Source organism: Liolophura sinensis, chromosome 6 (genome assembly GCF_032854445.1).
Source record: "Liolophura sinensis isolate JHLJ2023 chromosome 6, CUHK_Ljap_v2, whole genome shotgun sequence".
Classification (NCBI taxonomy): Eukaryota; Metazoa; Mollusca; class Polyplacophora; order Chitonida; family Chitonidae; genus Liolophura; species Liolophura sinensis.
The window spans coordinates 72,312,557-72,328,328 of record NC_088300.1 but is presented as its reverse complement, the minus strand read 5'-3'; the positions used below and the strand labels follow the sequence as shown (position 1 = coordinate 72,328,328).

General features: G+C 38.4%; 1 protein-coding gene across 1 annotated transcript; it reads right to left on the bottom strand.

Annotated features, from left to right (window-relative positions):
* On the bottom strand, positions 1-15,275 carry LOC135467801 (cytosolic non-specific dipeptidase-like). Its single transcript, XM_064745658.1, is given in 15 exon segments — positions 1-434; positions 837-866; positions 868-1,004; positions 2,559-2,644; positions 2,823-3,000; positions 3,559-3,652; positions 4,089-4,233; positions 5,154-5,228; positions 5,341-5,414; positions 6,796-6,876; positions 8,373-8,447; positions 9,480-9,560; positions 10,814-10,984; positions 13,318-13,441; positions 15,144-15,275. Coding segments are annotated over 15 exon segments (1,458 nt in total). The 5' UTR covers positions 15,206-15,275; the 3' UTR covers positions 1-389.
* Between the last annotated feature and the right edge of the window lie 497 nt (positions 15,276-15,772).

The window sequence follows — 15,772 nt, the reverse complement described above, 5'->3', positions numbered from 1 at the left end:
TTATATACAAGTATAGGACGATTAGTTTATTACAGTGTCTTTCAAGATGAGCAGTAGATAAACATATAACGTGGAATATGAACCACATGTAGCACCATTAAATTATCAAAATTTCCTTTTCGAATGACTCCACTGAGCACATTTTTCCCTGATGTGTACTTCGGGCAAATATTTGCTCTACAAACAGCATTTGCAAATTTTTTCATATAAAGGTACATAAAAAAATTAGGTTCGCATATTTTCAGATTTTGTTAACAATTCATTTTGTTCCCTCATTGGTTTAAGCACAAATATACAAGTATATTTATAACAAGTGTTAAAATGCGCAGTAGCCATTCCCGCTGATGTAGCTATTTACAAAATCATGAAACCAAGAGTTATTTCCCTTCTCAGAGCTTTGCCATTTCATCCAAATACGCCCCCAACAGTTTAGTCTGAAAATAAAACAAGATAATTTATGATGGGTCAGGAATTGGGCATACACAGTAAGTAGGATTTACTTATGATATCTTTGGCTGTTCAGCTTATCTCTCACATTTATGCCTAAATTCAACCGCAGTATAATACTTGTAGAAAAAACAAACTATGAAATGAAAAGCTTAGGTGTGTCAAACTGAGTAATCAAAGCAGCATTATGCCACAATGGTGAAATCGCCATCATGCCAGCAGCCATTCCACAAATACTCATGCACAATCCTCTCCCTACTTTTTACATGTGGCGTAACATTGTTCAGCAGTTGTTGTTGTTTTTATTAATCTATATGTATCACATACATGAACTACGGCCCACTAAACAGACTTGTGAATCAATTTTTAGCCATGTTTCACACTCTTACCCCGTTTATATAGTTTGTCTTGTTGATTTTTTTCATTCTGGCTGTGTGCTCCATCATCACAAGCCCCAATAGGAAGGAGCATGACATTCTTCCCCGTGGCCTCCTGGAAGGTCAAGGTCACTGGGATACTGCCCCCTTCTCTGGTCATGTCTGGCTCAGTCCCGTACACTGCCATGAATACCAGACATTTCAGTCATATGTTCACAGTTGAGACAACTGCAGGAAAGTACTGCATTATGTGAAATGTGTCTACTACTCTTCTTCTGTTTTTATTTTTCTTGTAACAAATGACCAGTTGTCATCTAGTACAATTCACTGGTCTTCTCCACCCACAAAGGGCCTATCAGTTATTCTGTCTGTAATGGAAAACCTGGCCCCACCTCATTATGACATGACTTTAAAGAGAACGCATTGTACCAGTACGTCATATCATGATACACTGTAAGATTGTAGACATTTTCCCGAATTTTTCTTTTGCAACTAAGTCGTTACCATTTCTATTTGTTAGTGTAAGCATAAAAATCTTCATTATTTGTACCACTGCCATATGTGGCAACATATCAAGGCAACATACCATAATACAATACATGTTTTGGTCCTTACATTGTATAGCTGTATCTCAACAGTACAAATATGGCAAGGATACATAAAATACATGTACAATCTGTCAACCTTTTTTTCAATATTTTCAGGTTTTATATCCATGTTGATCAAATATAATAAACATAATTAACAGCTCATTCCACAATTTAACAGATAACTTTTTTGACGGACCATGAAAAACTTTGTATAATAAGTTTGTTAATAAATGAAAGTACCACTCCAAACATTATTAAAATTTTAATGCATAATCATGACTTATAAATGCCAACAAAACAATGAAGAAAACATCACCAAAGGAAGCTAATATTGGACGATAACACACGGTCTATTTTGTTAAGCGCACATGTTGCACTTGGGTAAAACCACTTCCTGCAAATTTTTTCACATTTTTCATGCCTCTATAATGGGCTTCTGGCGATTCTCACCAATATACCCATAAAACAATACCTTTGATGCCAACATGTAAGTTTTTCTGATAAGAAATTAATAAAACTTCACAAAACTCTACAGTGACCTTTTAAGTTAGATAGATTAAGCAAGTGAAATGGTTCATGTGTCACTTAAAAAAATGTCAAACATTAGGCGAAATACAGTAATAATGAAGAAATCAAGTCATCTCCACATGTCACTTAACACCGCTACATGTTCAGTCTTCTTATGACACCAGGTTTATTTTTCCTGGTTTGTTCTAAAAATGAATTGCCTTTCAGTGCTGACGTTATCTGATTCAATGCTCAGCCCATGTAAACAAACTGTGATTGACTTGTAACTGCATCCTGGATGCTTTGGAAGTATATGTATTTACCTATTTATCTCATTGGTTTTCAATACCCATGCTCAAAAAATTTTCACTAACATGTACATATGCATGTATATCACCATGGTCAAGTTTAATGGAGGAGGAGCCTGGGAGCGCCCAGAGACAACCCCTACCCTTCCTCAAACTTCATGTAACAGCCGAAACAGCAAGGCCTGGATCCAAACAGGACGCCTCATTGGTCAATTAAAGGGCGTGATGGTAACAGCACACCAATGCTTAACCATCTGAGCCAGCAAGAACCCCATTTGGCAGTATAAAACATGAGCTCTACCCTGACTTGTGATTCCTTCAAAACGTACCAATTTTGGTTGCCCGTCTGCCTGCCTCAAAATGGGGATGGTTGAAGTCACTGTGCCAGGGTTTGCCACCATGAAACATGAATATGCTGCAAGAACAACAACAACATATCAGGAACTGTCAACAGTTCAAAAATGAATATCTTATTTTATAGGGCCACATTACAAATGTCAATAAAACGGCTACATGAGCAGATACCTGCCCAAGCTCTACATACTACCCAATCATTAAACACTGCCAATTTTACAAGTTAGGCCTCAACTCACTTGGCTTTGTTAGGACTTCCACGTTCAGCGTGAAGTTTCTCTAAGTATGCCTTTACCAGTCTCTCGATCTCTGGAGGTTCCTGATTGGGTACCAGACGGATGGAGAATTTCCCAATCACTTTACGAGGGATCACAGTCTTAGCTCCTGTACCGCTGAATGCACCCTCAATCCCTAGCACACAAAAAGTTTAAATTATCATTACCATACAAAATATTGACTTCAGATTTTTGGGGAGAAATTACTTGATTGATAACTCATGTACAGATGAGAATATTTCAAACATACATGAGGAATTTTGGGAATACCATTTCCCTCAAAACCATACTGACATAAAGCTGATCCTTATTCAGTAGTGAAACAGCATCTCATTGGTCAAGAGCACTGGTATTTACAAGAGCCTTTCAGACCTTCAGGCCAGTTTATAACCTATGACTGACTGTCAAACACATCATTTATCTTCTTAAATTTTCGTTAAACATAGCCAGAAATATTTATCTGTTTGTACTTTTCTGGTGAATCCAAGGTACTTCTATATGCTTATGTCAATTATAATGGAATGAAATGATGTAGTACATATACTTCCTAATGAATCTAATAAAATACACTGAAGGTATGCAAACAGCAGAAGTAGTTTAAAGCATTTGAAAGGAATACATCTAACAAAAACGACATTTACATGTACAATTTCACATTTCAATATTACATGAGTAATTCTTAATTCATTGTACCATGAATAAGACAAAGAAGGGTAACGCCATCTGCTCATCAATGCCTCGTCCTTCTTTGAATGAATCAACTTATTTACTCCAACATCATTCTTATAGTCTTCCTGTATAAAAACAATGATCATCTTGAATGATTGTGAACAGTCAATAATGACCCAAACAAAATCTCAATGCAACACATGGTTGAAGAGGGCAAGGGAGATAACTTATAGGCCACAAGGCGTTGTAGATATGTGCACCTGCACATCATGCATTTACATTTACTTTAAATGAAAAGTCTTCAGACCTGGTCTTAGTCCTGAGCCAAGATCCAATCCCAAAGAAGGAAAAGATGGCTTAGTAAATTACACATTGTCGAAAGTTATAACCTTAGTCCATTAGACATTTTCAATTATTTTATCACAAAGTTACGTTATATTCACTAAATCTGTTTGATTTATCTTCTTCTCTGATTGATACTTTATTACACTCAAACATATTTTATTCTTCTCCCTCAATATATTACGCTGAATACATAGTATGGAAAATCTATCCTCATACCAAGTCAAAGTCGATGGCCTGATACAAAGCTCTCTCTTTGTCCGTCAGCTCTGCCACAGTGTCGTGAATGCCTGGAATCAAGATCTTCCCGTTCACATCAACCAGATTGTTCATCAGGTACATTAGATCCCACATGGCTTCATGACTGAAAACCCAAAATTTCTACAGTACAACCCACAAAATCTGTATGAAGAATGTAGAAATGTATAAAATTTGAATTTTCCAAGCCCTAAAATTACCTATAAGTTGATTTGGTTTGCAATAAATATTATTTATTTACAGGAGACATTGTGTAGAAATACTTTTTCCTCTTTAGAAAAATCTAACATACACTGTACACAAGGGAAACCGAACGTACACTGTACGCAAGGGAAATCTAGCATCTACTGTACACAAGGGAAATCTAGCATCTACTGTACACGAGGGAAATCTAGCATACACTGTACACAAGGGAAACCAAACGTACACTGTACATGAGGGAAATCTAGCATACACTGTACACAAGGGAAATCTAGCATCTACTGTACACGAGGGAAATCTAGCATCTACTGTAATGAGGGAAATCTAGCATACACTGTACACAAGGGAAACCAAACGTACACTGTACATGAGGGAAATCTAGCATACACTGTACACAAGGGAAATCTAGCATACACTGTACACAAGGGAAATCTAGCATACGCTGTACACAAGGGAAATCTAGCATACACTGTACACAAGGGAAACCAAAACGTACACTGTACATGAGGAAATCTACCATACACTGTACACAAGGGAAATCTACCATACACTGTACACAAGGGAAATCTAGCATACACTGTACACAAGGGAAATCAAGCATACACTGTACACGAGGGAAATCTAGCATACACTATGGCGACTGGATACACATGGAAAACCACCACACTTCTACGAGGACAAATGAAAAGCTTTTTGAGTGTTGAAACTGTTGACAAGAAGATAACAATTGGAAAAAACAGCAGGTTAGAGGGAGAGAGCAATTATTTGATCAGCCAGAAAATGTAAAAATGTAAGTAATGATAAAAGAACTGACAAAAAACTTACACAGTTCCTCCAAATACTCCAGAGTGTAAATCTTTGGTTGAACATTCCACTTCAATGAAGAAGTAGCTGATGCCTCTGAAATGACACACAAAATATTAATTCTCTGTCAAGTTTATTAAATATTCATAAAAGAAATTTCCTGATATGTTCAAATATTTACACAATGTACAGTACACATAAATCTTACCTCAGACCATAGGTAATACAAGGTTTGTTTTTTCCCAACCAGTAGTTGTCAGAAATACACACATAGTCTACACCCTGAAAGCATATGTGAGCAAATATTTATACATCTTGACCATATGTTCTTTATGGAAATGTGGAACATAGTCAGCTACAATAACTGAAGGAAAACAACAAATTAAATATACTAGAATATTCTTTTACAGACAATGAGGCTTCAGATATTATGTCGTGTTAATGTCTGTTACATTTATATAGCATTACATTTTATTCATATGTTATACAATTACCTCGCTATGCATGTAAGGTTACCATTAATGTTCCGGCATTAATGTGCAATAGTCAATCATGCTCTAGAACTGCAAACTTTTTACCTATATATAACAACAAGACAAAGCTATATCCCTCCAGGAGAGCAATGGAGGAGGGCGGGGAATTTGTCCAGCACATGTTCTCCTGTTCCAGCTGGAGAGGGGTTGTAGTTGCAAGAATATTAAATCACACCTCTGATTTATCACAAGGTTTCAAGTTCGTTGCATTTTAAACTGAGGCTGTCTCTTTGATTCTGTTTGGACTAACCCCAAGCTACCTATTCAGCCAGTTTACCTAAATGTACACTGCAACTGGGTATCAAAATAACCTTTAATCTACAACATACATGAACCTCATCCCTCCTAAACCTAGAACTAATACCATTAAAAATTCTTTTAAATATTCTGGGGTGAAACTGTCGAACTGACTCCATATACATGTAAAAAATCACAGAATGTCAATATTTTCCACCAAAAAAATGGAAATGTTTATTATGTCAAAGACTTCTGTGAAACTGTACATCATGATGCACTACAGTATATATAGTCTTTGATCATCTTATATCAGGTTCATCTATATTTTATACATACTGCATAGACCTTGTACATAACTTTTTGAGTGATTGTATGTTTGCATGAGGGACTAAAGGAAAACTGGTTTTGTAACTAATTGATCTCTCTCAGAAAATACAGTATTATTACTGTATCATTATTACTGATACCTGCAACAGCACAGTGCTAGTACGTGTTCAGAGCTCCCTAATACTCCCATACAACCTCGTCTGTTTCATGGATAGATCTATCGTCCATTGAACAGTCAAAGATAGCCTTTCAAATACACCAACTGATGCTCAGCTGTTCAAAATGATGACTTAAATTTTGATAGGCTAATTTGCTTCTGCACATTATCTCATTTACACATCGGAGACAGGGGTAATGCCTTAGTAACCTGCGTCACATCACAGAGAGTCAATCTGAGTGCATTATTTCATGTCGTTGTTGTAATTGGAAACTTTTCACTATTCTGGCAATACAAGACAGTCATCTTGACAAGAGTAAACCAGGTTTTTGTGTTTTTGAGTGACTATGTAACAAGAGGATATGTACTGGATACCTGTACTCAGTTTGTAGCTGGACAAGCAGTTTACCTTGAGAAAGGTGTCCTTTTGAGAGAAAATCAGATCATCCAACCCTTCTGATCCGGATTCCTCCATGCCTTCGAACACAAACTGTAAAGCAAAACAGGACATATAGGTATGCCGGTACTTACAAAAAAAGACAACACTAAGCCAACTGTATATGCATCGATTATAAAGTATCCCAGAGAAACTTTGAAAAGTGTAACTTTATTTTTTGTGATGTGACACAACCAAGATACTGCAGTTCAAAGTAAGCAAAATCACTCGCACTGAGACAACTGAAAACTCTCCTATGATCAGGTTGTGAGTTATTTCTACAACACGAGAACGCAACTGTTTTCACCAATGTCACCCAAGCCCTGTTGAGGCTTTTACCCATGTGACCGTGGGATACGAGCCACACAACAACATGTTTCTCATTGCTCTAACATGGTGCATCCCTTAGCCTCTCAAGAATCCCTGGCTACAAATTGATTTACTGAGTTGCCAAGAATGTCAGTAAGAAGCCTCTGTGTCTGTTAAGATCTGTTTCAACACCTCTTCCAAACTAACTTAAGTTATATTATTTGTTGTCTTATCTTTCTATAAATCAATTCATCAAAATACAGGACAGAATTCAAAGAAACTTTCATTTCAAATATGCTACCAGTATACAAAGTTAATAACCTTCCTTCAGGGCAAAGCTTCTTGAAAAAGTCCAGCTTGGCATTTCCTCATGTTTACAGCTGTTCTGGTGATATTACTTTGTACTGTATGATGTTAATTATGGCACTCAATTTCTTATTTTGTAAAGACTTCTGGTTTTGTATAGGAAGTATAATTCTTAAGAGAGGCTACTGTTGAAAAAGATAAGAATGGTATAATCTATACTCAGTGTACTTTCATATTTGCAGACACCTCCTGTCTCAACTGCTTCATCTCAAGTCAAGTCACATCCAGATGAAATAAGTACAAACTGTTGCCCATCAGTGTACTTATACCTTCATATTTACAGGCACCTCCTGTCTCAACTGCTTCATCTCAAGTCAAGTCACATCCAGATGAAATAACTACAAACTGTTGCCCATCAGTGTACTTGTACCTTCATATTTACAGGCACCTCCTGTCTCAACTGCTTCATCTCAAGTCAAGTCACATCCAGATGAAATAACTACAAACTGTTGCCCACCAGTGTACTTGAACCTTCATATTTACAGGCACCTCCTGTCTCAACTGCTTCATCTCAAGTCAAGTCACATCCAGATGAAATAACTACAAACTGTTGCCCATCAGTGTACTTGTACCTTCATATTTACAGGCACCTCCTGTCTCAACTGCTTCATCTCAAGTCAAGTCACATCCAGATGAAATAACTACAAACTGTTGCCCATCAGTGTACTTGTACCTTCATATTTACAGGCACCTCCTGTCTCATTAGCTTGATCTCAAGTCAAGTCACATACAGATGAAATAACTACAAACTGTTGCCCACCAGTGTACTTGTACCTTCATATTTACAGGCACCTCCTGTCTCAACTGCTTCATCTCAAGTCAAGTCACATCCAGATGAAATAACTACAAACTGTTGCCCACCAGTGTACTTGTACCTTCATATTTACGGGCACCTCCTGTCCTAACTCCTTCATGGCCTCCAGACAGTTGATCCATCCAAGCACTGGACCCTGTCACATGAATAAGAGAAAAAGAGTGTAACACCAAACAGCCTGTACATATTACACAGTAAAAAGTTCAAGTAATCTGCCAGAAGTAATTATAAACTGACATTCACATAAGCATGCTTTGCTGTTCAAGAATGATATTTAGGGATTGTCTTCATCTCCAGTCTTTATGCATGGTTTCCTAGCCTTCCATCTGCTGAAAGATTTTTATTTATTTATATGATTGGTGTTTTATGCCATACTCAATATCTGCCGAAAGAGCTCACAAATCTGATACAGATGGCTATAATTAACATAACACAGAGCAGCCAATGGAAACTATTATAAGGTAAGACATAACATATTGTTGTTGTAATGTTACTATGACTGTTTAAACCAGGAAGGTGAATACAGGTCAAATTTTACCAAATTTGTTGATAAAGACTGGGTTTTAAGTATGTAGACTATTGGTTTGTCAGTGGATCGATTGGTGACGCCAGGTTGCTGTAGTAGTTTTCAATTAGTTTGGAGATGCAAGTTTCAGCAGGGCACATGTACCATCCCTTTGTGCAAATAAAGTGAATAATGGTGAAGATACACCTTCACATCAACAAATGAAAATTTGTACTTGTTTGCCTGGTTATTTTCTCACACACACTGTTCACTGGCTAACAAGGACTACATTATTTTCACTTCACTTGACAGAGCATAACCAAATATAATGGGCTTGTGTACACTTCTGCATTCTTCTGCATGAAAATTGCTCTCTTTCTCTGGCTAATACTTCATATCATGATCATCTTGCGTTACCCCAAAGAGTTTACTTCATTTGATTTATTAATTTATTTATTTACTTATTTGATTGATGTTTTACACAGTACTCCAGAATATTTCACTTATATGATGGCTGTCAGCATTATGATGGGTGGAAACCGGGTAGAATGTGCATTATTTGAAAAACAGCATCATCAATACAGACGTCACAGAAAGTGAAAGTGAAAGCAGATTCCATCCTCTGGACAGTTTGGAATGCTGTATACCCATGATGTCTAGTACCTTATCATCAGTAGACCCTCTCCCGTAGAGTTTTCCATCCACATCCGTCAGGACAAAAGGCTCTGTGTCCCAGCCATCCTCCTACAAGTGCCAGAAAAATCCATAGATATTTATTGATGGTTCTTAGAATAGTACTCAGTATACAAATTATAGTCTTTCAAATCATTCAGAACAGGCTGGATTTATTACTTTATTTAACTGATTGATTAGTTTTCCAATGCCATATTCAACAGTATTTCAGCTTATACGAAGCTGGGCTGCCTGGAGAATAAAGCCACTGCAACCTGGTAAATAACTGAAAAACTATTCAATAAGCAATAGATTTTCACCTGCAGAGCAAGCTCAATATGTCATCTGCTCATCTTGCTAAAAAACAAGTGATGTCCAAGTTATTCTAGCAAGCTTCTGGCAAATCTGCCTTATCAACTCTATGAGCACACACTGCTGACCACTTATTCTGACTAAGGCCTGAACTGATACGGGAACAAAGAGAAATCTTAAAAGTTCAAGGCTGGTATTGAACCATTACCTCCTGTGTCTGACAACTGATGTACAAGAATCGTATTAAACCACACCTCCATGTAAAGAAACATACTGCAACTGGTAATAAAAATAACAAACATAATGCAGACTGGCCTAAAGGTAACGTGTGGATTTGAACTTGTTGCAGTCATGAGTGTTTCTACATCATTTAACTTGATATGTAGATGTTCCAGGCCTTGTGCATGAAACTGCAAAAACTGCTGAGCCATCATGATCCATATTAAGTCTAGAGTTATAAATGTACAAAGTACATTATCACGCCAGGTGCGTGTGTGCATGCGTGTGCATGTCCTTGACCTTGCAGATGAAGAAGTTCCAAGCTGACACAGAATTGCCGTATTTCACCTAAAGGTTAGCTTTTTTCAAGAGTCACATTGCTGGATTCTGAATGATTCCTCCACCTTTAATCAGGCTATTGAAGTTGTTTTGTGAAGTCAGAAAACATGTTGGCATCAAAAGCATCAGTTTAATGTCATGTGTGCTTCTGAAAATCCATTTTTACCATCCAAACTTCAGGTGAAATACAGTATTTATAGAAACCAAACACAGGTGTATGTGAGTATAATATCACTACACATAGTGACTGTCTTTACAGCACTTCACTTCAGTTAGCTGACTACTTCTCCATGATAGCTTTCTACTTAAAAAGATAATGGAAGTCTATTTTACCTGAGACAGCATATATCTGTACCTAGCCTACATAGCTAATCATGAATAAACACACATCATCATGAGATCCAACAGAGCCATAAATCTCCCGGGAACAATTCCCACTCCACTGTACACTGTACCTTGGCTGCGGGTTGTACATCAAGATGACCGTAAATCAGAATTGTCTTCTTCTGGGGGTCACTACCCAGTGTTCCCAGTAAGACAGGGGGTAGCGGCAGCTTGGTACCATCAGGAAGGGTCTGGGTGCCAATGTCAGCTAACTCACATTTTACACCAAGCTTCTCCAGTTCCTGTACAACCATGACAACAGACATTCAAACATGGATTTTATTATACACTTGGAAATACTTCACTTACATAGAGAAGAATACCTGTCAGATGTAGATGTATGTGTGAAGAAAACCTCAGTGCTCTATGAGTGTATGAGTGAAGGGCACCTGTGAGCTGTGCGAGCGAAGAACACCTGTGAGCTGTGTATGTGCAGGGCACCTGTGAGCTGTGTGAGTGTATGAGTGAATGGCACCTGTGAGCTGTCTGAGTGAATGGCACCTGTGAGCTGTATGAGTGAATGGCACCTGTGAGCTGTATGAGTCAATTTACACCTGTGACCTGTGTGAGTGCAGGGCACCTATGAGCTGTATGAGTGAAGAACACCTGTGAGCTGTGTAAGTGAAGAACACCTGTGAGATTTATGAGTCAGGTGCATGTATCAGTGAACAACACATTGGCTATAAGGGTGGGAAAAACTTGTCTGGTGTATTAGTTGGACAAACCTGTCAGGTGTATGGGTGGTGCAAACCTGTCAGGTGTATGGGTGTGACAAACCTGTCAGGTATATGAGTGGGACAAACCTGTCAGGTGTATGGGTGAGACAAACCTGTCAGGTGTATGTATGGGACAAACCTGTCAGGTGTATGAGTGGGACAAACATGTCATGTATAAGGGTGGGTAAACCAGTCAGATATATGAGTGGGACAAATCAGTCAGGTGTAAGGGTGGGTAGACCAGTCAGGTATATGGGTAGGCAAACCTGTCTGGTATATGAGTGGGACAAACCTGTCAGGTGTATGGATGGGACAAACCTGTCAGGTGTATGGGTGGAGAACACCTGTTAGGTGCCCATAAATCAGTAAAAAAAATAAAATGATACATGGGCGAGAAAACCTGTCTTGTGTATGTGTGGGGCAAACCTGTCAGGTGCATTTCTGCACAGTCTAACACATACGTGCATGATCACATGTATGTACTGTCACATCCAAAAATCTAGTAGAAAAAATTTATAGATGCTACTGAGATTAACACTCACATGTATTCTGAATAGTTTAATTTATGATTTTTGTAGTTTTAAATACCTTTGTCTGTGCCTTTTATAGCATGACTCACTTGTTTATTGCTCGATATAATAGTACAATAAACTAATATATTCTACTTTATTTGTTCAAAGCGTACAGCACCTGTGAGCTAAACAATACTATTTTCCTCCAAACTTCAGAATGGAAACACAATTGTATTTCACTACCATTACTGTTTGATACATAAATACATCTGACAGCTAAGTATTATCTACTTCAAGACAAGACTGTCCTAAAACATAAAACAGGATACCTCATCCAGTCAGTATGCTGATGCCAGACAATGAACACCCCAGCCAGTTACAATCACCAGATATGAAATTCACTTGATCAAAGCATACTGACACCAGTGCTGAGAGCCACCCAGTCAAAGTATGCTGACACGAGTGGAAACAAGACACCCCACCCGGTTACAAACATGCTGTCCTCAAATATGACACCCCACCTGATCACAGCACGCTGACACCAGTTCTGACAGCCGTCCCAGTGACAGTGCGATGACACCAGTCATGACAGCCCACCCAGTCACAGCAGACACCAGACATCACAGCCCACCCAGCCACATAGTAACAGCCCACCCCTTCACTCTATGCTCACATCAAACATGACAATATTCTGACTGACTGAGGGCTTAGCTTATATACTAACTGGCCTAGTTATCCCATTGTACTGTGAGTCAACAGCAAAAAACATGGATTGCCAAGTTTAATGCCTTTGATCCAGACCTCTGGAATGAATATGACTCTCAATTAGAATGCTGGCAATCTAATTGCTCGACTATTACAGTGTAGTGAGTCTGTACTTATTTATTCAACAATCAGTTTTATAGGTTTAAGAAACCGGAGAGCCAGAATAAACTATCACCCTCTGGCAGATGCCTAACAAACCTCCTAACGACCCTTCAGCCTGAAACCTCATAAATCAGAATCAAACCTAGTTTGTCCTTAGTTCTAATTTGTTTATTGACGTACTCAAGCCTTTCTCACTTCAACCTCTGCTGTCAATTTTATGGGTCAAGTAAATATGGTCTCACATGCATGTCCATATGTTTGTTCCTAATGTTAAATTCAGGATCTAAATGTTATTATTTTGAACTTACTATACAGTGTGTCTTAGTTATACATTAAAATATAAATTAGCCAGATATTCCTAATGCATATATATTTTCATTCGTTACTTATAATCAATTCATACAGATAGAAACAATTTACTAAGAATAGTACTAAAATTTTTTTTTTTATAAAAATGTATATGTCTGTTGGACAGTTTACCGTCTTTGTCCAGTTGACCATGCGCACCACCTCCGGCCTCTTTTCTGGGAGTGCAGACACGCTCTGGATGGCAACTGTCTCTGCTAAGCGCTTGATGTACTTCTCTGCATTCTTATCAATGGCACTGTTAAAAGTAAAACAAACCACTACAAACAAACAATGTCCCTGAATCTGCTCCATCTCTGTACCCCTTATAGAGTTCAAAAGTGAATATGAACCTGGGGAAAACTCAGCTTCTCTAGCTGCAAATATGTAAATATGTAACTTTAATCATGGGATTTGAATCACACAGCCATGAGAGTTACAATGCAAACATGTTGTTCCTGACACAGGATAATTTGTGCAAGATTTATTCAAACAAAATTATGCAACACCTTAATCTACAACTGTCACTGTATGATTCTGTCACAGTTAAATGTATAGAACCACAGCTTCCTAGTTTCATGGTGTATTTTCATGTTTTCATGGAAATCCATTATTACATGTATGTTATGGTTAACTCGCCATACAGTCTTGTCAGCAATTCATAACATAGGCCTACTGGTACTCAGTATTATGACTAATGACAATCAAAGCCAATCCGAACAAACATAATATATACATGAAGGGTGTAAAATGACTTTAGTCACTGCTGCAGCTCTCTCTACCTAAATGCCCCTCTGTATAAAATGCATGTTCAAACTAGTAGCATGGGCTTCCATGTAAGTCTGCGACATATATATATATATATATATATATATATATATATATATATATATATATATATATGTATATGTATATAACCTATAAAAGTTGTTAAATGTTGCCACTGTAAAATGCACATTTTAAAATTATTTCTGGACTTTAAAGTTTGTAAACTGATTGCATGTAAATATGATTGTTGTTGTATTGAGAAATGAACACGGCCACGGCGATCTGTTGTGGACCACTGACGTTTAGGTACCGGGTGTTTAAGTAGAGGGCGTTCTTGTTGGAGGGCGTTTTGGCCTGATCCGTATACATCTAGCGGTACGTGTATGACAACTTTGCCACTGCCTTACATAGCACTCACAGCTCCAGCAGGTGATATAGCTGCACTAATTAGATCAACATGTGATATATGCCTGTCATTACCTGAACAGCGTTTTCAGTTTATCCGACGCCATCCTCACCTCTAGCAATCACACAATCACCCAGTGAATCTTCTGCTACACTTGATCAAGCCGGCCTGAGTTACAACACAACAACTCGTGGGAGCAGCATGTGATCCCGCGGCGGCCTTGACCTACTCCCCGTCCCGTGCATTTCCGGGAATATCCGTAAAATAATAACCTCTGCCTGATTTCATCTTTGAGAGGCATTTAGAAGTTATCCATATATTTCGTTATGTTACTCTGCCATTTGCAGCGCTGCATGGTTTACATTTGCTGGGTGCATGACTCAACATTAGCAAATGTTGTGCTCCCAAAGTGTTACGCTCAGAGATTATTAAATAAATGCATTAACTGAACTCAACAACAACACGGCCTTATTTCCCAAAGCTATTTTGGCGATATGTCGTACACAGTGCCTTATGTTTGGAAAAAGCTTTGAGCTAGAAATATCGGCACCACCGCAAGATAGGTCTACATCTAAGCTTAATTTACTGATGATGAAGTATTTGCTTATGTACGCATACATGTACACTGGGGTTATATGTCGTACTTAACATTTAAGGCACATGGCGACGAGGAGTTATTTTCTGTGTTAGCCCATAGCTAAGCTGGACATTCCTGCAGTAACGTAACGCCCAGCTTCGGTCATTCCACGCCAACTTCACTAAAAAAAAAAACGGGCTCGAACCCTACCTTATTTTCGCTATCCACCGATTGTCTAAAACACGCGAAATGTGATATGTCAAAGCCAGCATTGGTAAACCATCTTTCAAGAGTAATCCAGCCGTTTAAACTTTCGAATCGGACAACTCAAATCAATGTCTGCCATGTTTGGAATTTTTTTTCCAACTTCGGGAAAGGCGATGGGCTGGGACAATTTTATCATACCCAACATTCTATTTAAGAACGGAATGCCCTGTAAACAGCGTGTTGGGTGGAATAAGATTTTTACATTTTTTTTTTTTTTTTTTTTTTTGAAGAGCGAAGGGGCGAAGTCATGATGCCAATTAAAGCACTGTTCCCACTGCCCAAGACGCCAGACATGACACCCTAACCTATCAGTGGTGAGCACCAAGGGATGCAGCGGCGAAGTCATGCTGCCAATTAAAGCGCTGTCCCACTGCCCAAGACGCCAGACATGACACCCTAACCTATCAGTGGTGAGCGCTGAGGGATGCAGCGGCAAGTACCAATTTTAAAACTCTTTGGTATGACCCGATCTGGGTTTGATTCCAGGTCTCCCAACTTCAATGCTGATGTAGTAGTTGACAGTACCTTTAATGATGTTTAGCACCATGTTATATGTTAGTATGACGCCATGC